The 26,433-nt window shown below is 49.6% G+C and overlaps 1 protein-coding gene across 1 annotated transcript in view; it reads left to right on the forward strand.

The window, feature by feature from the left end:
* Positions 1–16,591, forward strand: part of COX10 (cytochrome c oxidase assembly factor heme A:farnesyltransferase COX10) — a gene marked incomplete at both ends in the record, with an annotated part of 94,123 nt that extends 77,532 nt beyond the window's left edge. Inside the window, 2 exons of the mRNA XM_079544483.1 lie at positions 2,578–2,810; positions 16,149–16,591. Coding sequence (XP_079400609.1) covers positions 2,578–2,810; positions 16,149–16,591 — 676 coding nt within the window. The remainder of the gene's footprint in view (positions 1–2,577; positions 2,811–16,148) is intronic.
* Positions 16,592–26,433: the final 9,842 nt, after the last annotated feature.

The following is a 26,433-nucleotide window of genomic DNA, read 5'->3' on the forward strand; positions in this document are numbered from 1 at the left end:
ATTTTAGGATTAAAGATTTGGCCAGAGGGCAGAGTGATGGTAGAATACAAAGGGTACATAGTTTTAAATGAGACAAAATGTGTAAAGCTAAAGTTCACACGCAGACATTTGCTGCGAGCATTTATTTTCTGCTCTTATATGTATGACTGAAAGTGTGTATTTAATACAGCTCAGTTAATGGCATTTTTCTCCCTACAGAGCTCTCCCACACCTTTCAGTATCTAAAGGGGGGCTGTAAGAAAGAAGGGGACAGACTCTTAAGCAGAGTGTGATGTGACAGGATAAAGAGAAATGGTTTCATTTAGGTTGGATATACACTATGGGTGGTGAGGCAGTGGCACAGGTTGCCCAGAGAGGTTGTGGTGCCCCATCCCTGCAGACAGCCAAGGTCAGGGGCTGGGCTGTGAGCACTGATGGAGCTGTGGGTGCCCCTGCTCAGTGCAGGGGGTGGGACCAAATGGCTTTTAAGAGTCCCTTCCAACTCCAACCATTCTGTGATTCCATAATTATTTCTCTCGGTGGCATTTTGTTCTCATCCCACTTTACCAGATACCCCTGAACAAATGCATGCAAAGAGATCTCCACCAGCAGCAGATGTGTTGACCTGATGCAAAGGAACACAAACAAAGCTTCCCCCGTGTTGTGCCATGGTGCTTGCTGCCTGCGAATGTGGTTTTGGTAGCCAAACAAAAAATCCTTGTTCGTTGTGTTTGGATGTTTATTGTGGAACTTATTAGCAGTTTACACAGCTTCAACCACTTTCTTACAGATTTTAACAGGACTTTCCAACTTTCCCTGAGCTTGTACAGCTCTTGCATGGTAAAAATCAACAGAAATAATTAGCATCTTTTTTCTGTTTTCTATTGGCTCTTTCAGGCAAGCCTGAAATATCTTTGGTTAATTCCACACTTAGAAGATAAGATTTAATTTTGGTTTTGTTACCAGAATGGCTTTGCTGTGCTACCACTGCCTAGCACAGTCTGTAAGCTAAATGGCAACGCAGAGAATTCAGTCATTTTCAGTAAAGCCAAAAATTACTTTGTTTCTGTTAGCATAATTTCAAAATGATTGAATGTGCTCCTTTCCTCTTAAATGCTTCCTCATTTTGTGTCTAACTCTGTTGTATTTCAGCCAAAGAGCCCCTTGGAAAATTGCAATCAGTTACAATTCTGGCAGGCTACGACCATTCTCATTCGCTCTGAACACTAAGTGCCATTTCCAGAGGTCAAAATTTACTAAGATTACAATAAAAGAAAATGATCTGCTGGAAGCACCGATTGCGTTGACCTCCATAGCTTAAACTTATTTGGCAAACACAGCAGTGAGGAGTATAAGAATAACCTCTCATGGCAAATCTGTGGTGCCTGGTCTAATGGGGGGCAACCAGCACAGGGCAGAGGACTGGAACTGGGTGGGCTTTCAGGTCCCCTCCAACCCAACCATTCCATGATTCTGTGACTCTACAAAGGTAGTCTTAGCATTTTAGAAAGGCTCGCCCTACAATGGGGCCAGATGTGAGAATCTCAAGCAACAAAAATCCATAAAAAATAACAAAAATCCAGTGTTAGCTTTCTAGGGGAGTAGGAAGAAGTGCAAAGGGAGAGAGGCAGTCATCACTCTCTAATGACCTTGATGAGGGGATAATGGCCACCCTCAGCAAGTTTGCCGATGATACGAAGTTGGGAGGATTGGCTGACACGCCTGAAGGCTGTGTTGCCATTCAGCAAGACCTGGACAGGCTGGAGAGCTGGGCAGAAAAAAACCAGATGAGGTTTAACAAAAGCAAGTGTAGAGTCTTGCATCTGGGGAGGAATAATTGCATGCAGCAGTACAGGTTGGGGGATGACCTGCTGGAGGGGAGCTCTGCGGAAAGGGACCTGGGTGTCCTGGTGGACGACAGGTTGGCCATGAGCCAGCAGTGTGCCCTTGTGGCCAAAAAGGCCAATGGCTTACTGGGGTGCATTGCAAAGAGCGTGGCCAGCAGGTCAAAGGAGGTGATCCTCCCCCTCTACTCTGCCCTGGTGAGGCCTCATCTGGAGCACTGCGTCCAGTTCTGGGCTCCCCAGTACAAAAAAGACAGGGATCTCTTGGAAAGAGTCCAGCGGAGGGCCACGAAGATGGTGAAGGGCCTGGAGCATCTCTGCTATGAGGAAAGGCTGAGTGAACTGGGTCTGTTCAGCCTTGAGAAAAGGAGACTGAGAGGGGACCTGATCCAGGTCTATAAATATCTAAGGTGTGGGGGGCAGAATGGCGAGGCCGGACTCTTTTCAGTGGTGAGTGGAGACAGGACAAGGGGAAATGGCCAGAAACTGGAGCATAGGAAGTTCTGCACCAATGTGCGCAAGAACTTCTGTACAGTGAGGTGACGGAGCACTGGAACAGGCTGCCCAGGGAGGTGGTGGAGTCTCCTTCTCTGGAGATGTTCAAGACCTGCCTGGATGCCGACCTGTGCGACCTGCTGTAGGGAACCTGCTTTGGCAGGGGGGTTGGACTCGATGATCTCAGGAGGTCCCTTCCAACCCCTACAGTTCTGTGATTCTGTGATTCTGTAATGCAGCCCCTTCTCTCCTCCCACAGCCCCCTGCTCGCTGTATGCTTTGCAGCATCTTGTGGCGTGCCAGGCATCGCCCTGCTGACCATGGGGGTCAACCCCCTCACCGGTGCTCTCGGAGCATTCAACATCTTCCTGTACACCTGCTGTTACACACCCATGAAGAGAATGAGCATCGCCAACACTTGGGTGGGAGCCGTCGTCGGAGCCATTCCCCCTGTCATGGGCTGGACTGCAGCGACTGGAAGTCTTGATGCTGGTAAGTGGAAAATCCATGTTGACATCTCGGGGAATCGGTTGTTAGTTTTGCCTTTGGGACAGCTAAAAATACCAGAACAAAAGGCAGTGTGTAATGGTTTTTCTTGAGCTCTGCTCTTTCTGCTTGTTGGCCTGGTGGTGCTTCAGAATTACAGCTATTATGGTGCAAGTATGAGAAAATACTGCGACGTCACAGTAGCATGACCACTGAAGAAGTAGGCATGATGGTATCAATCCTTTCATGGGGACATTTAAGGGCATACAGGAGATAATAAGAGAATATGTCCTAAACAGTGTGCGTATAGAACATATTAAAAAGAATATTAAGAAAGGAATGTGGTTCACGCAGAAGAAAATACTGATCCCATTCATCCGTCTCAATGTGGTGCCCAAACTGGAGTATGCTCTCTTGATTTCTGATTATGGAAATCGACTTAAGATTCTGTGGCCTTTCCCAGGGCCAGGAGAAACCTATATTGATAGGGACAGCAACTGCAACAGTGTCATCAATAACACAGAGACTTTTCCTTAAAATAAAGGAATAAAATATATTATCTTTAAGAATATACCAAGATCACTGATGGCCTCCCAAGCCGCGAGCCGTGCTCAGCACCGCAGTGGGTGCCGGCCTAGCGCCGCCTCTTGGGGGACGGGGGCAAATCCGGGGGGCAGCTGCTGGCCCTCCTCCTCGGGGGGCGTCGGGGCCCCCCAGGCTGGTGGTCCGTGCCCTGGGCGGAGGGGCCCGCTGCCGCCGCCTGCCCCGGCTGCTCCTGCGGCTCCTGCGGGGACACGGGGGCGGCGGGTCGGGGCTCGGGCCCCCCGTGAGGGACGCCGGGGAGCCGCTCGGCGCCGGGGCTTGCAGGGCTGGTGGAGCGGCCCGGGCCGGGGGCAGGAGGCTCCAGCGGGGAGGTGGCCGGGCTGGGGGTGGCCGCGGGGCCGTCCTGCCCTCCTGTTTCACGGGCAGCCTGGCTGTCCTGCTGCCGGCGGAGCTCTGGGCCGTACAGGGCCGTAACGGTGTCGATGAGCCCCGCCACGAACTCCTCAGTGCGGTCTTCCAGGTACGACTCCAAGTTCATGATCAGGGAGTCCTCGTCGAGCCCGTACACGCACAGGAGGTACATGATATCAGCCCGCGCCGCAGCCACCTGCCACCACTCATCTCCGGTGATGTCCTCGAGCTCCTGCTGGATCCACCGGAGCAGCGGTTCGAGGTCCCCCGGATCTCCTCGGAAGAAGTCCGCCCAGGTCTCGGCTGGGAAGCCGTGCTCGGGAGCCTCGAGCTGCGGCTCTGCAGAGCCCTGCTCCTCCTCCTGCTCGTCCTCGGAGCGCCCTGCAGGCTGCGGGATGGGGCACGCGAGGAAATCCTCCTCCGCCTGCACCGCGTACCGGACGGCCTCGATGTTCTCCTTGCACACGGCACACGTGCGATGCCGCTTCGCCCAGCGCAGCGCACAGCCCAAGCAGAGCTGGTGCCGGCAGGGCGTCACGTAGGCCGCCTCGGCCCGGTTCCGCCCACAGACGGGGCAGGTCCAGTCCGAGGGCAGCTCCATGGCCCCGGGCGTGCGGTGGGCCGGGGAGAGCCGAGCCGGGAAAGCCGCTCCCCTCGCCGGGCCGGAGCCGTCAGAGCTGCGAAAGAGAAGAGGCCGCGGTCACTCGCCGTCCCCGGGCGGCGGCGGCGGCGACGCCCCGCTCCGTCCGCACGAAGCCCCGGCCCCGCTCCCCGCCGCCCGCCCCGGGGCCGCGTCCCCGCACCGCTCAGCTCCGCTGCCGCGAGCGCACCCCGCGGGGCCCCGGCCGCCCGAGCCGGGCAGGGCCGGGGGAACGCTGGCGATGCCGCGGGCCGAGCGCCGGGAACTGCCGCCGGCAGCCCCGCAGCACGGCCCAAACCGAGTCTCTCGTTCGCGCCTCCGAGTCTCGCTGCCGCGCTCGACCGGAGTCCGGGCACGAGTGATGCTGGGCTCTGCCGCGCCCCGCGTTCTGCAGGGAGGCTCCGCGAGCTCACAGCCATCTCCGCTGCTGTCACAGCCCCTTGGCCGGTGAGCTCACAGCGCAGGGCTGCGTGCCTTTGGGCACCGGGCTGGGCCTGCATCGTTCTCACCCCTCATCGTTCACCGACTGCCCTTTGTGGTGGTGATGGAGCTGGGAAAATAAGGGTTGCACACCATTCCTATCTCCAAATTCTTCTTCCGTGTATTTATTTTTGTCCTGTTCTGATTCTCATGCAATACCAACTGGTGGCAGCGTCTTTGTCTGGGTTCCTTTCTGTACCAGATGCTCACAGCACAACAGGCTGTTTGCTCATGCTTTCCTGTGCAACCTGCAGTAGGGAACCTGTATTAGTGGGGCTGCACTGGGCTGCGAATCCTTCCAGCCTCTACAGTTCTGGGATTCTGTGTTATAATTTCGGTATTAAACCCCTGCACAGTTAGATCTGACTTTTGAGCTGGGAGCTTTCAGATGGAAAAGTCCCAGATGTGTTTACTACTGTCTTTCCACAAGGCAGAAAATATCCTAGGAAGATTAATTTATTGATGTTTTTTTTTAATTGGCCACTTTTAGGCTCTTAAGTTATAAATGTTCCTTTCCCTCACTCCTTGAAAAGCAAACAAGAATTTCTATTTTAGTAACTGTGAAACTTTTTTTTACATCTCTCATAAAACACTGATCTCTTCAGCAGCAACTCTGACACAATTAGGGCTTGTTTGTCCTGCCAGCTATGAAGTTAAGAGTCAAAGTGGCTCTGCATAGTTATAGTCTGAAGAAACTCATGAAGTTCAATTAGCAGGGTTGTTAAGAATTTTGTTTTTAGCGCACATTCATCCCACAGCGTGGCATTGAATAATTCTTCCACCAACACAGCTTTTACCCAGAAGTTATCTGTGCAAAATCCGTAGCACTGCATTCTTCATTTACACTGCACACTGGGTATAAGTGTCAGACTGAGCAGGCTTTGGCTACAACTCTTCTGATACTGATCAAATCCAGAGCTGGGATGAAGGGTTTTGTTTGTCGTTTTTTTTCAGTTGTATGTCACTTCTATACAAACATTTGCCTCTGAAGGTAGACTTTTTAATAGACTGATAGAATCACCAAGGTTGGAAAAGATCTCCAAGGGCATCCAGTCCAACCATCCCCCTGTCACCAGTGTTCCCCTCTAAACTATGTCCTTCAGGACAGCATGGAAATGTTTGTTAACTGTTGGTGAGTCCACCACCCCTGGAGGTGTTCAGGAAACGTTTAGAGGTGATCCTGAGGGACACAGTAATATTTAGACATATATATTTAGCCTTATAAGTGATATGGATGTGCCTAGTAGTGTCCTGTTAAGGAGTGCATAACAAACATCACTAGAAGCTTTGTACTTCTGCAGAGTGAGTGATTCAGAAACATCAAGCACGTGTTTACACTGAAGGACACTGTGGCTGCCATGGCTTAGAGCCTCCGTCCAGAGGGTTGGCCTGGTGCTGTGGGGCTGATGCTTTAGGATGCTTCAGCTGCACCACAGGGAGCTGCCCTGGGCACCTCTCCATGGGGCACTGCTGGAAAGGCTGTCAGAGTTCCAATTGCCATATCCCTTTTGAAACAGCAGCTAAACTGCAGCCAGAGCCCACCGCATTAAAGGAGACGGGCACTGGTTTTCATTATCTTTAATGATCTGCTATCATCAAGTTATAACTTGCGCTTCTAGACCTATTTCTCAACGAGCTACGCTGTCCCTGTGCTGCAGGCTGCAGAGAGTCCATGTCTTTCTATCTGCTATCTCTTCCTATCTAATTTGCAATTAATTTTAGACTGTGGGCACACATCCCTCTGCCAGCTCTGGCAGGAATGCAGTCGGTGGAAGATGACCTACACCAAAGCAGACTTTGCCAAACCACGATGTGCTGGTGCATAACTGCTGCTGTTGTGGCTGTTCTGGGCAGCTGAAACGTTCCACAGCCACCTCCCAGTGGGTGCCAGCAGGGCAGGGCAGTTTGTCTGACAGTGCTAGAAGAGCTATTGAGTTGATGCAACCTTTGTAATGAAGCAGATCTGGGAACAGTCTTGAAAATGGTGACCTGAATGTCATATTTTAGTGCATTTCAATTTAAATATATATATATATATATATATATATATAGAATTAAGGGGGAAAAAAGCTGTAAACAATTTGCAGTGTTAAGCATTTTGCTACTAAAAAAGAATTTAGCAGTTGGAAGAATCCATCCCACCTGGAGCACAAATGTGCATCATCATGTGCACGGTGCAGGCCAACACACCATTGTCGAGCTCATTAATAAAGGGTAATTAGCTCGGAGCCTTAACCTCGTTTTAGTTGTAGGTGTGAAAATGCATTTACACCTCGTTTAAAAAAAGAAAAGAAAAAAACGATTATTCAACTCAATAACAAAGAGGAAGGTGGAAGAAGGGAGTTAGAAAACTGAGAAGGCTCTCACCATGTAACTGGGAGAAGGAGAGCTCTCGACACCTAACCGGGCCCTTTCCGGGTGACATTTTATGATGGATTTTCTCTCCTTGTAATCTCACAGCAGCCACACTGTTGCACATGCTGCTGGTTGTAGCATTTATGTGCCGAGCTTCCCTTACCGTGCCCTCAAGGCTGTGGATGTGCTGCCAGCGGGTTCGCAGTGCCATGAGATGCCCTCACTCAGCTGGAAGAGCTGAAGGTGATTCCCAGTTTCTAATTCGAGACATAACAAGGAAATCTCTCTGATTTGCACTGCACTCTCTTGTCATTTGTCTTCATTTCATTTATAACTCTCTTATCCCGAAGAGTAATTCCTCGACAGATAAGCAAAAAAATTGCATCTTTGCAGATAAAAATCTGTGAGCTTCTATTTCCAACGACATGAATGCATGTTTATATCACTTATGCTACAGATTTGCACCTCTTACGGCGGTTCCCAGTTGTGCTTGCTTCCATCTGTGCCCCTGATAGGTCTTTAATTGTATGCTCTTAAGTCTGATTGAGCATCCTGCCCCCCACCCTGGATTTCATGGCGATGCAATTTAGGGAAAACCTCACATTTCAAAAGAGAAAGATAAGGTTATCTCTGGGAATTCTTTGTTGTGGGTTTGGAGTGGGTTTTCTTTTCTTTTTTTGGTTCCTTTTTTTTTTTTTTTTTTTATGGCAGCTGTTTGAAACCGATGAAAGATCAGGAATGTTCACATTTCCTCGCTGAGTGCAGGTGAGATGGTCAGAGGTGTGTGATAAGCGTCATTTATCACACGGATATCACTGCCACATCTCTGGTGTGTTTATGCAGAACTTGACTGCCCGCCTGCGAGCTGCAGTAACACGTTGGCTTCCTTGAAAGCAGGCTTCATTGCTCCTCTGTGGCACGATTTATTTACAAAGATATTTGTTTTTCTGTTAAATCTCTCTCTCAAAGCAGTTCTCCCCATTTTACAAAGGAATGCCGTGCAGGAAAATAATGCCATTCTCTTAAAGCCTGAAGTTGTGGCATAAAGACAGGGAAAAGAGACGTAGCTCAGCAGTGCTGTTGTGTGCGAGGTCCGTGCTCCCAGCTCTGCTCTCTGTGCCATGCTGCTGTTGAGCCTGGGCGTGTTTGGTAGTGCAGATGTCTTTAGGAAGTAGCACAGCTATTTATTTTGGCATGCAAGCAGGCACACGTCTGTATGCTGTAAGCGACTCTCGTGTTGCTGTTCTTCCTCCCCAGCCTAATTCTGCTGCTCGCTCCTTAGCAGCGCTTGTTGTTCATCTCAACTTGTTACTTTCAGTGAGCAAATGAACAAATCTGCAGGAAGCATTTCCAAGCGCCACAGCCCATATCTTGCCGTGTACATTGTGCTTCTGCTCACCATCCCTGATGGCTGAGCCCAGCTCAGTGCCTTGGGGCAGAGCTCAGTGCCATCACGTAAGCCACCCAGATAGATGGAAGTGACAAGCAGGGGTCCTCCACATAATGTGCTTATCAGTTAAGGGGATTTATTCTGAGTAGGTGGCGGTGGCATAGCAGATAGCAGCCTTGACAGTGCAGCAGACATTACAGACCCGCGGTGGCCTGGAGCCATAGGTATTACTGCACCAAAGAGTGTTTATCTCAAGAGACCATTTAGTTTATCTCAGATGCTCCACTTCTGGTCTCGTTTTCCTGAAAGACATCTTGTACTGATTTTCATTCATTTTGAGAAATTTAAATAATTCCCGAGGCTATGGAATTTATAGGCTGCGTATCAATTGTAATCATGTGGAGGCTGATTTTTAAATTGCCTTTACTTTGTAATTCAAATTATGTTGTATGGTAGACATTAATTATGTCAGCCAACATCTATTTACAAATGGGGATTTGAAATGGGCAGTTCTTATCAGCTAGTGACATTTGGCAGATGGATAGTTTCAGGCGCAAAAAAATGAAGGAAAATAGGAGAGGGGGGAGGCCTTGGTCCAACCTGTCGGTGCCCGGGGTCCCCCATACCTTCCCTGCTGTAGCACTTGTCTGCCAGGAAGAAAGGAAAGCAACAGCTTAATTGCATGCAAAATGAGCTCGGAGAACTGGCTGTCCCATCCCCTCTCTCTGAGCTGTGAGTGTTCGCAGCCCCCAGCTCCAGCCCTCAGCCCCCCCTGCAGCTCACCGAGGTTCTGCTTCTCAGATGAAAGACGACAGGATTTGCGGTCCGCTCCGGAGGAAGCAGAGATATTCATGTCATCGACATCTGAGATTTGGAAGCTGGGGCCCAGGAGTGTGCTTTGTGTGGGTAAAAAGTGCAAAAAGTGGGGTGGAGGGACAATGCCGGTTAGCAGCTGGTCTGAATTTAGTACAAAAGCGAGGGAGCTGGGGTTTTTTTTTTTTGTTGGGTTTTTTTTTTCCCCCCTCTCTCCAGCTTCAAAAGAAACAAAAGAAGTGGCAGCTCCAGCAGTGGGACACTTGGGGCAGCAGCCCCAAGAGTTCAGAGGCAGTGCACCAGTACTGCATCCCAGTGCTGCATCCCAGCCCTGTGTGCTGTGCTTGGGGCAGCTGGGGTGACTGGACTGCATGGCCAGCCTGTGGACATGGGGCACACATGGTGCCCACAGGTGTACCCACACTGGGGCCCTGGGTGACACACAGGAGCCCCTGTGCATCCATCAGGTTTTCCATCCTCTGCTGCACGTGGTCCTTTGGTGAATACTTCTCGAATGTATCTGCAGAAATGAACTCTCTGGTAATTTCATCTTACCCAACAGGCCCACATGTTTTATGATGTGTGTTGCTGGGGTAGCAGAGACAAGTTATACACTGCAGCATTGCTTTTCGCAACCGTGGCTGTATAATGGAAGGCGTTTCCCTGTAATGCTGTCAGCAGTCATAACCTGTTCTTATGTGTTGTGTTGCACAAAAGGTGTGTGTGTCTGTGTGCATCTGCATGCAATAGCTGTGTCTTTGTGAAGTTCCTGCATGCAGGAGCTCTTTTTCTCCCCGTGGCAGCACACCTGAGGTCACCTGGTTTCCTCCCACTAAAGCCAGGAGCATTTCAGGAGGTGAGGAACCCCATTCCCTCTTTGTGGTGGGCACGGAGATGCTCTTTTTGTTCCGCTCACAGTGTGCACACCGGCCATCCCTCCCCTTTAAGTGCTCCCGTGGAGAAGTCCATTGCAGCTCTGCAAACGTCCCGTTCCACTCATCCTTTGTGCCACCCTTTCAAAGAAGCATCTATACAAACCCATGACCGTGAGCCTTTCAGCACTGCAGTGTGTTCCCCGTGCACAACCTTGGCGGCACACAATGCCGGGCAGGAGCGCAGTGCCCATAGCCACACCGAGTGCCATTGTCAGCAGCACTGAGACCTTGGGCGAGGCTTTCCTAGCAATGCTTTGATCCTTTTTTCTTCTCAAGGCTGCCAAGCCACTCACGTGTCACCCCACACAAGCAGTAACATATGCTTTGTTTTCCTGGGGAGGCAGAAGTGCCAGTTGTTGTCTTGCTCCGCTGCTAATATAAGAAATGCTGCAGTGGTAAAACACGGGGGAATTTCTATTGGCTTTGTTAAGGTTGGTGAACAGATAATTCCCAAATGCCTTTGTGTTTGAGAATGCTTCATAATCACAAATTAAGATGTAAATTCTATAATGCTAATCTCACTGCTGCTCTCAAAGACAACAGTAAGAATGAAATAGCAGGTAACGTGTTTCCTGGGGGAGATTTTATCAGGGCAGCGTCTTGAATGCGTGTAATCTGAGGCCAATTGGTTTACCCTAGTGGTTATTTCCCGTCACTGAAACAAGTTGAAAGAAAGAACCTAATTACCACGAGTTCCAACCCTGCTGCACAAGCAGAGACTGCAACCCCTGTGTTGTCAGGCTGTCTTTGTGCAGCAGGGCAGTATTGCTGCATGCTCTAAACCATGCTGAGCATTGGCACCGAGTGCCCCAAAGAGCCCTTTGGGTGTTTAACGTGGCATGGCATCTGCCATGTGCAGCGAGGTCGTGTTGAGACTTCAAAGCTTTCCTTACACCCGTAATTGCTGCATAGTTAGAGATCTCCAGGGAGGGCTGCTGTGCTAGACCTGTTGTGAACGTGCACAAAAGAGAAAATAAGAGCTTTGGGGATGTGTCAAGTAATGTTTTTTGCTCGTGTAACATCCTGTAAAAGTCAGGCAGGGCCACAGAGAAGCATTTTGCACTGGTTACATTAAATTTCCTGTAGAAAAGGTGAAAAACACAGTTGGAGACAGCGTGCTTACTATGAGCAGGTGGATACAGCTGGCCCGCTTCAAGCCTCGGAGCTCTAATCTACCTTGTCTGGATTAAAGAGCAGCAATTTGTTCGACGTCCTTTAACAGAGGAGCACCAGTTGGGTGCTCTCGATGCTGTGTGGCTGTTTCCTGCCTACGGTCCATTTAGAGGCGAAGCTCCCAGGGCCTTCCACTGCTGACAGGAGCCAAACCTGAGCGGTTCCCCGGGACAAAAGGCCGGTGCTTCCTTCTAATAAGGCAGCTACCGAGGTCTGGAAATAATTTTAAAATTCCTTCACATTATTCAAGGCAGAAGAATTACTAAAATTGTGCTTTAAGCAAAACAGCATTCTTAGGTTGCCAAGGCAGTAAACACCAGCTTTGGGAAATGCAGTAAGATTTCAACATCTGTTTTGGAGCTGATATTTTAACCATTCTGTGTTTATTTTAATGCTGGGTTGGCCACTTCCCAGTCCTACATGCACTGCACTGAGGAAAAGACAGAATTGTGAGTCCATTCCTGAACGGATGCTCTGCATCAGCTCTCCTGTTCTTTATTTTTGCTTTGTTTTGCTTTGTTTTGTTTTACTGATGAAGTATTTGAATGTTTGTCTTGTCTGGAGCTTGCAAGCGATAGCAGAGCTTTGCAGATCGTAACGGAACGCACCGTGCGTGCTGCATGGAGCAGCAAGAAGGATAAGAAGGCAATCAGCTGGTGGTCCCTGGTGCTTTTAGGAACACAATGTCAGTGCAGCAGCAGCCTTGCAGATAACCTTGGCTGTGTTTGTCCCACTTTTGCAGGCGGCTACCAGGCTGCAACCTCTCACCCTATTTGGCTCTGGACCTCTCCTGCCCTGCAACAATTCACCTTCAAATCGCTGTGGAGAATTTCAATGGGATTGTGCTTTATTTATAGTAGCAAATGGAACTAATTCAGCTGTGGGTGAAATCATCACTGCTGCTCCATGCGTTGGCTGGAAGGCATCGGCAGCACGAAGGAGCCTTGTTTCACTCAGGAGAGTGGCATCTTCAGCATGGGATGCTCACACAGTAACCAGGTGTTAATTCTGCCCCGGAGTGGATGAGGAAGTAGGCTTCCAGTCCTCAGGTTGTGTTATATGAATGAAACAGTTCATGCAGAGCATGTTTCCAGCAAGATTCCTCTTGGCACTGTTAGCTCAACAGGCAAAAGAGTTCGCTGTATCTTGAGCAGACAATGTGTAGACTCGACTGGACAATGTGTCCTTTACAGGACATGCGTAGCTGGGGATGTCCAGCACGTGAGATGATCATGAGCTGCTTCAAAGGAATATCTGAATCAGAGTTTAGAGGTACTGAAGGGCCTTGACACCGTGAAGAGCATAACTTCAGAGGAGGGTGCTTCTTGCTTGTGTAATTCTACAAATCAGACTGCCAGCTGCTTTGGTCTGAAAGCCCAGCATCACTGGTTGCTTGTGGAAGTCTCGTCTCGCTGTTATTTCCAAGGCTTACTCAGATTCGTTGAACCTTAAAATGTCTTGCCAAGCAGTTTCCGAATGTCTGTGGAATTTATTGTCTTTGTTTGTTTTAGAAAAAAAGTGCAATTTATACAGCTCCAGTATTTTGCTAGATAAAAATATATTTACAGAAAGAAATAACCGTTTTCCACCTTCTTCAACTCCAGCTGACATTTTGGCTTTATCTTAGATATTAAAATAAAAATCTCAGCTTGTTCTTGTTTATTAAAAAAAAAAAAAAAAAGATCTATTATTACTATGTAGCTTAACCTTAACATTCATGATGAATGGTAAAGTCTGTTCCTTGACGCTGCATATGGTCTAGGGACATGCCTGGTTCTCTGCAGGACTGACTTCCGAGATGATTTAAGCTGGTACGAAGCAATTAAGCAATAGGAACTCAATGTGAAAACACTCAATGCCTGTTCTGCACCCAGCAGTGAAAGGATACTGGAGAGCTGGGTCCTGTTTCTCTAAATAGACTTGATTTGTTTTCAGAGATCCAACAGGACACCTCTGCCAAGTGACCAGGATTTATCGGTGCCTGCTTGCAGCGATCCCAGGCTCTCACTAGGAGAAGCATAGAGTTTGGAAGCGGCACTATTCAAAATGTGGCCAAGAAGTCATCCGAGAGCCAGGCACTTGTATTCCTATGGTGTATAAACACTCTGTGAAGGGCTGGAAGATGCTCCTCGTGTTCCATGCTGACTGGCGTCAGGGAGCGCAGGTGCTTCACGTGCCATGAAGGAGCCCGTGGAGCTCAAGGATGCAAACTCTGGGTGGAAATGCAGAGCTGAGGTTTTCCCAGCTCTTTGTGTATCACTTGGGAACGACCTCGTCTGTTCTTCACTTAATTATAAACTGTGTGAAGAAAAAGATTTGCATTGATTAAACTGACTTTCAAGCTGTTGGGAACTACGCAGAATAAACAGAGCAGACTGCAGTGCTTGGAACCAGGTGATTCTCCAGAGTACGTCTGTAGTGTTGCTTAAAAACACCGCTGACCTAATTATGACATAGTTAACATGCATCCAGTAATTAGCCAGTATTATAGTGTCTGCTCTGGGCTTGACAGGACTCCTTCCTGGGGCTCATTTGGTGCTGGATCATCCCTCACCATGTGCTGTGCTTTGCAAGTTATCGGCCTTATGTGACACTTGAAAATCTCCAACAACCTGGCGATCCCATCCAGGCAGGGAGATGGCAGGATGTCCAGGGCATGTGGGAAATAGCAAAGAACCAGGCCGGTTACAGTCCTCATAATGGGCTATTAAATTGTTTTACTGTTCAGCTTCTCTGTAAAATATCAATTATCTCAATGGTTGTAATGTAATCAAAGCAATTACATTCCAAAGGCTCGCATGTGAAAACCAGAGCTTTGTAAATGGGAACCCAGCCCCAAGTAGTTCAGTCGGTCTGGTTGTGTTTAAAAATTTCTCCAGATGACTATTTTTCATTTTTTTTTTTCTAATGGCGTTACAATTTGAGAACTGTTACAGGTTTTTGTGTGTGTTTGAGGTTTAGGGTGTGTTTGGAGCTTGGCTGCAGACAACGTCTGAACAACGGAACAAGCGCGGCTGCTTGTGCCAGGCAGAAAGCAGGCAGGGCCACGGCCGTGGGAAGCAGGGGCAGCCCTGCTGTGAGTCCTGGCCCCAGCTCCAGCCACTTGCATTTCCTCTACTGGTGGATAATTGTGACTTGCTGTTCCCAGTGCTATGAAAGCCTCGGTTAAGTTGCATTTCCATTGATCGGAAGAGAGCCTACTCCATTCGGTTTCAGAGGAACTGAGTTAAGCCTTGTTTTGTCAGGGGCTGAACTACTCTTGTTGCCACTGGCCATAATCTTCTGAAATGAAAAAATCAGGTAATTTTGGGGTGTGTGATTTTGAACTATTATACAAAGTTCTGATACAGAGAAGTTGCTGACCGTCCATCCCCTGAAAGTAAGACTTTAAGCAGAATTTGCACATCTTTGGGGCCACGGTCCAAGAAGTTTAGGATGATGAGAACTAGCCATGCCCAGCCCCAGGGAAGCCAGAACAGCAGGGTAGCAGACATGAAGCACAGAGCAGATCAGAGGAGGTGGTACTCAGTCTTGTTACAGCCCAAGCGGATGCTGGGGAAGAAGTGAGCATTTTGGGAAGAGGTGAAGGACATTAGCAAGAGATAAATGTTGCTATTTTTGTCAAATATTAAGAAAATGGTAGATTCTTGGCTCTAACGGGGAGGTAATTTCCCTAGAGTGAACTCACGGAGGCAGGAAGATGCAACAGAAGTGTTAATGCGGGAATGAAATGCTTGGGAACTGGGAAACAAAAAGGAAATCCAGGAATGCTCCTAATGTGTATCAGTTGTGGGGGATTTTTGCATCTGCAGACAAAAATAGTGAGCAGTTGGGAGTGAGGGCCTCCCTGAAGCTCAGTGAAGTCAGCATGAACTGTTTGTGCCTCCATCAGCCCTGTGCTTATTGAGCCCTGTGTCCTGAGGAGAGCAGGGACAATGTGGAAAATGTCACGTGTTCATTGCTTCTTTTTAAACACAAAAGGTAAATGATCAAATTGCTTAGAAGACACTGAAATTGGTTTGAAGGACAGTTCTGCATCTGCTGTCACATCACTTGTTCCAGTTCTGTTGGCCCTGAGGTCCATGAGCAGCCAATCTCCTCTCCTCGTGCGATGGACAAACGGGCAGCCAGGGTGCTGGTGGTTCCCCAGTTCCCTGCAGGACATCCCTGCTTTCCTTGCACAGGACCCTGTTTCTGGACACTGTTACAGATGGGACACAGATGGTCTGCCTGTTGGCTTTCTTTGAATGCACAACTTGGGAGCATGGCATTGGAAGCCAGGGGCTGCCAAAAGTCTCATGCCCAGCTTTGCTTCACTGACCTTTACAGGTAGAGACAATTAGCAGTAATTCATTAGGAAGGAGCAGGTTAAATATTTAAAAAGTAGAAGAGCCACCATCTGCAGCCCTATGTAAGAGCTGCTCAAAGCAGAGCATGCCTTGTTTGGCAGAGCAAGCCTTGTCTTCTGCACAGAGCAGTGCAGCAGGTTTGTAGCACTGCTGTTTTGACAAATAAGCCCCATGCTGCTGAGTTCTTGGTGCACCACTTCCAGTGGCCCAGCTGGACCCTCTAACGCCTCTTTCCTTCTCTCTTTCCCACTGCAGGTGCTTTGCTGCTGGGAGGTATCCTCTATTCCTGGCAGTTCCCTCATTTCAACGCGCTGAGCTGGGGGCTGCGGGAGGATTACTCGCGTGGAGGATACTGCATGATGTCTGTGACCCACCCGGCGCTGTGCAGGCGGGTGGCTCTGCGTCACTGCGTGGCCTTAATTGGACTCTGCACGGTGGCTCCCATCCTCGACATCACCACGTGGACTTTCCCCATCGTTTCACTCCCTCTTAACCTGTACATCTCCTACCTCGGCTTTCGGTTCTACAGGGATGCAGACCGCAGCAGCTCCAGGAAGCTCTTCTTCTGCAGCCTCTGGCATTTGCCCCTGCTGCTGCTGGTCATGTTGTCCTGCAAGAAGTCTCTCCTGGAGAAGGAAGGGCAAGGTGATGCACTCAGTGGAAGTCATGGGAGGGCTATGGAAATTAGATTGCCTTAAATGTCAATTACTTGTCATCCTCGTGACACATCAGGTAGTATATTTTAGAAATTACAAGGGGGAAACCTGTGGGATCTGTTAGGAGAAGAATCATTTGTGCCTAGTGACCACTTCATGTGATAACTTTCTACTTTCTTCTTAAAGGGAATAGACACGAGAGCTTCGGGCTTTCATTTGCCACAGGCCCATTCACTCATCACAGGTTCCACTGCAGCCTGTGCCAGAAGCACATCGCTTTCAGATGGCCTTTCAAGGTCCCTGTGGGTCCTGGGTCCTCCTGTAACACGTCACAAGCGCACACACACTTGGCAAAGAAGTCAGGAAGCGACAAATGAATGATTTGCCACCCCTGTCCCACACACCCTTCCTAGATTAGGCTTTAAGGCTCACGGTGGGTTAGGTGAGCTGGTTTTGTCTCGTTCCCTGCTGTCCCTGCTCTGTTGTTACGCAGAAGCCTTCATCTTCTGAGGCTTTTCTCAAGCTTATCATTCACCCCAGTAGATTTGTAGCTTTCATACGGTTTTCACGAGGCTTTCACAATGCTAAAGGAGTTAGGAGAGCTGCCTTTCAGCACACTACACATCAGCATTTACGCAGGCTCCCAATGATCACTGCTCTGTAGCACACACTGGAACACTCTCATAGCCATTTCACTGTACATCCATCACAGCACATTCCCATCACTATGGTTTGAGCCCTGTGTGGCAAAGCTTCAGCTGACAAAAAAACCTACTATTGCTTTGGAAAGGTATTGGAAAAGGTGAGGGCCAGGCCCCGGAATCTGGTCTGTATGAGGCTTTTCTCTGCTGATGTGCCTTGTGCTGCCCATTCAGGCTGTGTCTCCAGGTGAGCTCTGGGCATCAACAATTGGAACAGGGTTTGGTGTCACACCTCTGTGGTTCACAGAGGTCTCACTTGGGGTTTGTCATCAGGAAGGAAACACTTTAGAGAAAAAGAACTTCAGGATTTGTACCCAATATCATAATGTTCACATTGCTGATGCAGCTGGTGTCTCTCCAAAGAAACCCAAGGGGATTGGTCTTATTAGGAAAACGCATCATCTTCATTAGCTGACAAATGAAATGCATTTCTGGCCATGATTTGATGTGGTTGTGCTGCCCATCCAGGGCTGTGCCAGACCTCAGTGTGCCTGGATGCCGAGCACCCAACCTCTGCTCTGTTGTACTGGTTTAAATCCAGAGTGGCACCGTTAACCCCACGTACTGCTGGCAGAGGTGCTGGCATAGCAGGGCCACCTGTTCTACAGGCATTGGATTGAGTTCCCTGTCTCTGTGCAGCTCCGTTGTTCTGAGTCACTGGGTGGAACACTTTGTGGGAATATCTCAATACTGTACAACTGTGCAGCTACTTCATTCGTTTTAAAAATGCATTCAGGTCTTCTCTGCAATAAAGTGCATACTGTACAGGAAGAGAGGAGTGCTTGCAAGTTGTTTGTTTTAAACAGTTTGGGTGTAATTGAAGTTCTGGTGCTGCTCATCGCAGAGGTATTTTACAATAGTTTTGTGGCATTTCTCCCTGCAACAATATTGTTCTTGATCCTTAAGGGCGAGGACAGCTTGCAAAATGGTGGTTTGTTGTGCAAAAAGCACACTGAAAGCAGGTTGTGTGTGAGTGGAAAGAGTTTGTGCAAAGCCAAAGAATTTGGTGAACCTTTAGCTGGAAGAGGAACCTGAAAATAGCAGACAGCTCACAAAAGCCACGGATTTGGCTGCCAGAGGCAGAAAGTGAGGCTGAAGCTGTGGTTTTCTCCTAGGTCATGGTCAGCCCAGCCTCGGGATGGCCTGTGAGGTTGGAGTGCTGTCCTGCCAGGCTCAGCTGTGATTAAAGGGCCTGAGGACGTGCCTGTGGTTCAGTTTTGAAGAGTGGCCATCTTCTTTTCTTGGGCCAAAATGTGTAACATTCACAGGTTTGGGGTCAGATGGGAGCTTTGTAATCATTGCTGACTGTCTGCAAAATGCAGGTCACAGAATTGCACCATCACCATTGCCTGGGCAGCTTGGCCTGCAGGGAGGGCCTGTTGCTAGAATGAGTGAATCTGCAATTTGAAGGTAAAAATACCCTCTTTTTGGAGGGGAGACTTGAACGAAATGCTTTCTTTCAGCTCAGTGTACATGCTGCTGCATAAACTTTAGGAATGAAAACTTTGCTGCTGGTAGCTGCAATGATGGCCCATCTGGGTGATGCTGTTACAGCATTTTGCAAAGGAAATCCCTCACTGGCAGCACTGCATGTCCAGAAGCTTGTGCTGAGGCTTACAGGAGGATCTGGGCAGTGGCTTGAGGTGCAGCTTGCTTCGATTTGCTCTTTAAACCTTTTGTGTGACTCCAAACATGTTTTTGTGGATGAAGCGGTAGCCCTGGAGGTTGGAGCAATCTTCTTTCTTTCCAGATCTCTGCTTAAGAACTGCAGTCCATCTGTAAAATGGGGATGATGATGTTTTGCCTGGCTGGACGAGCTCACCTTTCTGTCAGTCCCTTTCCCATTATCTCCTACAGCCCTTAAGGATGCGCTGGCGTTTAAGCATCATTACAATGGCTGGCTCTTACAGCTCCTGCTCCTTGTGTTGATCTTCAGCAAATCATTTAATCTTGGAACAATTCCTGCCTGGCAGGATGGGGAAGGCTCAGCTGTGTGGCTGCCACTGCCTCAAGCAGCCAGGCTGTTGCATGGATCCACGCTGTGCCTGTGGCAACCCCATGTGATGGACATCCCATAAAACAGCCTCACTGGTGACTTTGTTCCTGCAGGAATGAGGAAACCTGATGGGGTTTGAAACCATTTCCCCTTGTCCTGTCACAGCAGACCCTACTAAAGAGCCTGTCCAAAGAACTGAGCCATCCTACTGCAGCATCCCAGAGCCACAGACTGCCCTCACACACCCATGTGTTGGACAGAGCTGGCACGAGCAGCCCATCAGCTTTGCCTTGCTTGCTTTTCACCTCCTCTGGTTTTCTGCTCCCACAATGAACTGTTTGCACTGAAGATTTTCCAGCCCTGGTCATTGCCTCGGGCTGGTTTGAAGCTCACAGTGTTTCGAAAGGCACAGTTGGATTGTTTCACCTAGCAGGGTTGGCAGAGCAAGCAGCTTTCCCACAACGTGGCGATGTTTTTCCTCCTGCTCCTAACCAACTCTGGCACCTCCAGGCCTTGGAACAAGAACTGAGGCTCTGGCAGTGGGTTCACTGGTTTTGGGTCGGTGTGTTGAACTGCTCTGTGCAGAACCACGTGTTCAGAGCCTCTGAAAGGTCACTGGTGGCACACACTGCTGCAAGGAGCTGGGGCCTTTCTGCAGCACTGCTCAATGGTGAGGTCCATTCTGGCCACCATTCATGTTTTCAGTGCTTTCTATTGTAACTACAGTGTGCCTTGGATATGAGTTATGTGCTACAAAATCCACTGCTCGTACCAGTATAAACTGCAGCTGGAGCCAGGCTGCCTTTTCCTTAAACAGAAACACAGACTTTGGGGAATGGCCCCGAGTGGCTGAAAACAGAATCAGAGAATCATTAAGGTTGGAAAAGCCCATTCAAATTATCAAATCCAACTGCCAACCCATCAATACTGCGCACTGCCCACATCTCTCAGTGCCGCATCTCCATGGCTCTAGAACACCTCCAGGGATGGTGACTCCCCTGAGCAGCTGTGCCAGTGGGTCACCGTTCGTTCGGAGAATAAATTTGTCCTAACATCCAACCTGAAAGGTCCCTTCTCTACACTGGAAGCCTTCCAAGCTGCCTTGCATCCTCATCCAGCAGGAAGAAGAAAGAGGGAAAATGGAGTCCCTGGGCTGGGGAAAGGGTAGGGAGCAGATACGGGTGGGATGGAGATACGGGGAGGGTCCGACTGTGAGTTGTCTTCTGTTGATGGGACTCAGCTTTGCTTTCTGAACTCCCGAGGGCTTTTGGGACGCACTGCCATGAGCAGCCCCTGTGTTACCCTACTGCCAAGGAGCACAGGAGGGAAACTGAGGCAGGCTGGGGGCAGCAGGATGCTGAGGCCACGCAGTCACCGTGGGACAGAGGGAGGAATGGTGATTAGGTTCTCAGCTGCTCAACCTATTGCAAAGCAGGGAGAATCCACCAAGTTTACAGCTCTGACCCGGGAGCTGCCAGGCCACCAGCCCTTGGGATGCTTTGCGTATGGCGGGGGTAGCAGGAAGGCCATGCTGATGGATGGACAGACAGGTGGACAGGCAGACTGCTGCTCACCAGGGTGCAAGGCTGCACCTGACCTGGCCATGATGGCACTGAACTCCCTCTGTTGACTTCTCCTGAAGTTGCACCCCATAATCCAGTTGCGACCCTGTATCTGGTAATAAATAGCACCTTTGGTAAATGCTTTTAGTCCTTCCTAAACCACAGACCCGACCGATTATTGCTGCTTTTGTAGCCTGAACAGAGCTGGGTTTATTTATAATTGCACCCTGCTGGTGTGCTCATAATGATTTTCCCTGCTGCATCCCATGCGGTCCTGTGCTACAAAACCGCGTTTTCATAGTAGCTGTTGTTGGTTTTAATCACTTGGTTTTGGGATGATATATTAATAGCAGTATCTGTGTGAGGCTTTAAAGTGCTTTCTTTTCCAAAACATTTACAACAAAAGCTGAGCGTTAGCCCCAATAAAACGTGTGTTTCCTTTGGCTCCGTTCTTCAGCGATGAATCCAATGAAGTGAGCGCTCAGCAGAGTTCATCCCAGCTCCTCCCGTCCTGAGCAGCCCCCAAATCAGACCCAAATGTGTCATTCTAAGGTACCTGAAGCTCCGGAAGCACAGTGCTTGGCTCGGTTGGAGCCTGGAGTTGCCCACATATCAGCTGCATAAGGCCATGCTGACCCAAAGTCTTACGGTGCAGATGTTGGTTCACACCTTGCAATTCTAAAACCCAACAATTTGTTACAGTGGCCGTTCACAGAGGGCAGTGGTGATGAAGCTGGCTTGGTGCACTCGGGAAGAGCAACCACTGCCTACATCAGAAATAAATGCAGAATAACCCATCCCCTTCCTGACCCCTGGAAGCGCTCCCTTCGAGCAGGACGCCTGCCTGCAGGCTGGAGACCAACAAAAATCCACCCCAAAAAGCACTTTTGCATGAATGAAATGAAACATTGAAGCGACCGAGGCCACTGCTGATGGCATTCAGGACCCCACAGCCCTCCCCGGGGCCGCGGCTGCGTGTCAGCCCCATGTGGGTCATTGATGGGCACGACAGGAGATGTGAAAGCATCTGCTGGGTCCCTGCCTGAGCCTTTCAGTACAGTTACTCCCCTTGCTAATAATTGTCTGTGTTCTGTCATCTAGAAAGGGACTTTGTGTGCCTCCCAGGTATTCTAATGCTAATTTGTTTAGTTAAAAAGGAGAAGAGGCTAAACAGATGTGAACCATTTGGTTAGGTTGTAGTTCATTTGTTAGGAAGTGCAAAGGATTCTTGGCAGGATATTAAATATTACCTTGGCTGCTCACAAACACTTCATATTTCAAGAGAGGAAGGGAGGTAGGGACTGCACTCCATAAATCAGCCTTTTCAAAGAGACAGAAAAAGGCAAACATTTGATAAATCTGTGTCATTATACTTAGAGATCAAAGGGGGTTTTACATATGTATTTATGCAACTGGCAACCTAGGAGACAATAATAACAAACACAGATCTCTGACAGCTTTACAAAAATAAAAATTAGCCGGTTCTAATCTGTAATTATCTGTGCGAGGTAGGAGGCTGCGAGCAGCGGAGCTTCGAGTCGCTGATGCTGAGATGAGGAGCGAATGTGAAGTCGTTAATAAACACAGAGGGAGCGCGGTGTGCAGAGGCTGCGGGAGCAGCGGGGGGGAGCTGGGCGCGTCCCCATCCACGGCCCTGGGCTTCGTTCGGCCCGCAGCAGGCAGTGCTGATCGGAACCAGGCTGCCAGGGGAAGCGGTGCTTCCTGATGCGCTGATTGCCTTCGTGACTTTCCAGCATGATCTGCAGGAATCGGCCTGAGGATCTGTGGTGACAGGAGGGTGCCCAGCCCTGCTCTGTCCTTTGCTTGTCTGTGAGTTACGGGTGCACCTCCGTAGCTCCCGTGGCCCATCCTCACCCCAGCGAGTCTGAGATTAAGCCAACTCATCTGGTGCAGCCTCGTAACTACAGGAGCCAACTGCTCAGATAGGAAAGGGAGACCTGGAGAGAGGTTTGTGCCCTGCAGGACAAAGAGGAGCACTAGCATGTTTCTGTAGTGCAGGGCAGAGCTTAGCAGAGGGATTGAAACAGAAGCAGCGAGGGCCGTCGCATCGCTCTGACAGAGAGGATAAATCCAGTTGCAGGAAAAGAACTCCAAGGGCAAAGCAACGCAGCCACAGAAATTAGAGATGGAGAAGTAGCATTATGTCATCTCGCCTTTCCTTCTGGCCAGTCGCTGGGCTGATTTCCTATTCTCTTGTGCTGTTTGAAAATGACTTCAGCAACTTGGTTTCTGCTTGTTCCCGTGGGGAACTTCCACAGCCTATAGATTTCCCTGGTAGGAAACTCTTCTTGACAGTCAGGCTCTATTTTCCTTTGCTCGATTCCATCACATCACTCCTACTTACGCCTCCTTGGAGCACCCTAAACGCTCTTCCCCACTGAAGTTGGTGGAGTTATGCGAGCAGTAAATTCGGCCCGTGGCACTTGGAGAAATAGATATTAAAGCCCCAGGGACAAATTAGGGGGTGAGGGGAGGGAGGGCAGTGGGGGAAAGGAAATGGTTTCAGGTTGAGAGAAACAAGATCTCCTCTTACATCTGTACAGAGGCGCTGCCCACTGCCCAGCTCTGTACTGGGGTGCACAGTCCCAAGCACCACTGTGGCTGAGCCACATCTGAGAGCTGTGGCACCTGGTGTGGGTGTGCAGGGACTGCATGAGGCCCCGGGCACCTCCAGGGATGGGCAGTGGCTGCTGGACCAGCGATCTGATCCTGGGATCCTGCCTGTGCCTCCCTGGGGTAACGCTAACTCGTGTGTTTTTCAGGAGTAAAATGCCCTTAGCCCTCTCTGCTGGCTGTTACCTCACTGTCATGGCATCAGTATGAGTGCAGCAGATGTGTGTGGTGGTGGGCTTGCTGTGGGATAACAGCAGAGGCAGCTGCCAATGGATGCACTGAGTTTGTTCTTCCTCAGTCCTCAGCTCCCTTCTTGCCTCAAAATCACAGCGGTGCAGCATCACCCAGCACCACCTGCACATGTGGCAGAGGAGGGGACGACTCTGAGGACCCCCTAGGGTGGAGCAAATGGAGTAAATGTACACAGGAATTCTCTTCTCTGGGACTGTGTACAGGGGCAAGGATGGAGGAAACGGACAAATGAGGGACATCAGTGTGCTGTGACAGACCATTAAGGACAAAAGCATCATAGGCAGACACACATCTGAGTATGAAATAGCATGCAGAAGCCCCAGGCCAAACACTGCAGCTCAATGTGCTGCAGGTGCTGTATGTTCCCCCAAAGCAGGAGGCTTTGCCTGGCCACCTCCTCTCTGACCAGGTCTCTGCGTGACACAGCTCTCCTGGGTGACACAGCCCAAGGATCTTCCCACGAACACACACCTGCTGAACATCATTAAATGGGAGATGGCTTTTTAGACCACATCAGAAAAATGGCATCTTGCTAGAGCAGAACCAGGAGCACCCAGCCCTGATTTTGGGTGCCTGCCCCAAGCAGGACCAGCTGCTCCTTGCAGATCTTACAAAGAGCTGTGTGCGCCCTACGAGTCTCCATACTTCAGAAATAAAGGTAAACAAAACACTTTGCATTTCAGAACCATCGGACAGGTAACTTTCACCAAAAGAATGGATTTTCTAACTGGGGAAAGCAAAGCACCAAGAAGCTCCACCAAAGGCCCAGAGGATGGGAGACAGGAGATGCTGTGCAGAGTAATCCTCCAAGGAGGTGCTGGAAGCATGAGCACAAGCACTGCATCCCCACACTTCAGTTTGTGCCTTTCCTCCCCAGTGCTGCTCCATGGAGCTGCCCCCCCTCTGCCCAGAGCCCTCGGTGACAACTCTCCCCTTTGCCACTTGTAAGGAGAAAACTCCCAAAGCCCAACTGCAGAAGATACAATTACAGTAAAACCTATCTTGGGGCTATTTTGCTTAAAAAGCCAATCCAACTTTTACAAGCTACAGCTGACATATATTAAGAGCTTAAACCAAACTTTCTATGACATTTTGTTGATGTTATCCCGGCTGGTGCTGGTAGACATAAGGAACAATGAGAATTACTCCATCTGAAGGGTTTTCCTCTTTCCTCGTGGGTGTCACAGCGAGCTGTGCAAGAACTCAGCATGGGGAGGTGGGCACAGCCACAATGTCACCTGCTGAGCAGCCTCTGCTTTATGGGCTTTATGTGGCCAGCTCCTGTTTAATTCTGCTCCCAGTCACCAGTCTGGGTCAGCCTGCAGAGCTTCACCAATGCACCAAGGGAAACTGGAAAGTGATTCCTCCTGTGTCACATCCCTGCTTGCTTCACATCCCCTTTCTGCACCATAGATAGCCCAGCAACGCCATCTATTTTAGCTCGCAGCAGAGAAGTGCTTTGCAGTGCTTTGCTGTTTGACTCCGTAGCTGCAGCACAGATGCTCTCCACAAGCAGATGTGCTCCCAACGCTTGCTTTGCCAGCTCCTGGTCCCAGGCAGAATGGTGCTCCTGGCAGTGGCACTGATGGGTCCAGAATGCTCTTAGCTCTGCTGTTACCCTCTGGGTGACTTTTGGGAAAGTCACACCCTCCTCAGGGTTTTATTTCCCACCGGTTTAGTTTGTGTGTAACTCTCTGTAGCAGGGATTGTTTCAAAAAATGATGGCACAACACCCAGCGTGGTGGGAGCAATCCACTCTTCATGCATCTGAGATATGAAGAAGTCTACATTGTGATGTCACTTCTGACACACATGAAAATCAAAGTCCTTGGTGGGGAGATTTGCCTTTTGTACTGCAACACGTTGGCATCAAAATTAAGAAAAGGCAGAGGTTCCATTAAAGCAACAGTGCTCTGGGGGTGGGTCCATCTAGTCCAGTGTTCTCTGCACTTTCAGTAACGACGTGGTAGAAAAGCCGTACGTGTGCACTGAAGCTACCAGGCTGGGTGTTTGCTGGAGGGATGTTGGGTAAGGAACATCTGTGGAGCATGAAAAATTTCTTTGGGATCCTTGGAAAGGACTGGCATGAGCTGGTCCTGCAGGAGAAGCTCACGGAGCTGCCAGCATCTCCTCTGCCAGCATTCAAAATCTGTTTTCATAGGCTGCTGCCTTGTATTGGCTTGCTGTCTTATTCCTGGTATAATAGATAGTGTCAAACCTTGCCAGGTGTTGGTGCAAAGGCAGATTTCATAAAATACAGTGGTGCAGAGCGTGGCTCATCACACAGCTAACAGATAGAACCATAGAATCACAGCGTGCTTGGGTTGGGAGGGACCTCACAGCCCCCCAGCCCCACTCCTGCCCTGGACTGGCTGCCCCCCCAGATTAGGCTGCCCAGAGCCCACCCACGGCCTCGGGCACCTCCAGGGATGGGGCACCCACAGCTCTGGGCAGCAGTGCCAGGACCTCACCATCCTCTGAGTGAAGAATTTCCTCATCGCACTGCACCTCAGTTCCCTCTATCGATTGACAGGTACTTCCCAATGCTTTGGGGAGCAGCAGGCACTGACTGCGATGTCCACAGCACCACGACATCCTCGTGCCCAAGCCCCGTGGATGCAGCACCAAGGCAGCGTGGTGAACAGAGAGTGAGGAGCTCAAGGATGTGGGGTTAGATGATGGTTGGACTTTGACCTCAAGGATCTTTCCAATCTAAATGATCCTGATTCTGTCCTTCTG

The sequence above is a fragment of the Tetrao urogallus genome (genome assembly GCF_951394365.1).
Source record: "Tetrao urogallus genome assembly, chromosome: 18".
Taxonomy (NCBI): Eukaryota; Metazoa; Chordata; class Aves; order Galliformes; family Phasianidae; genus Tetrao; species Tetrao urogallus.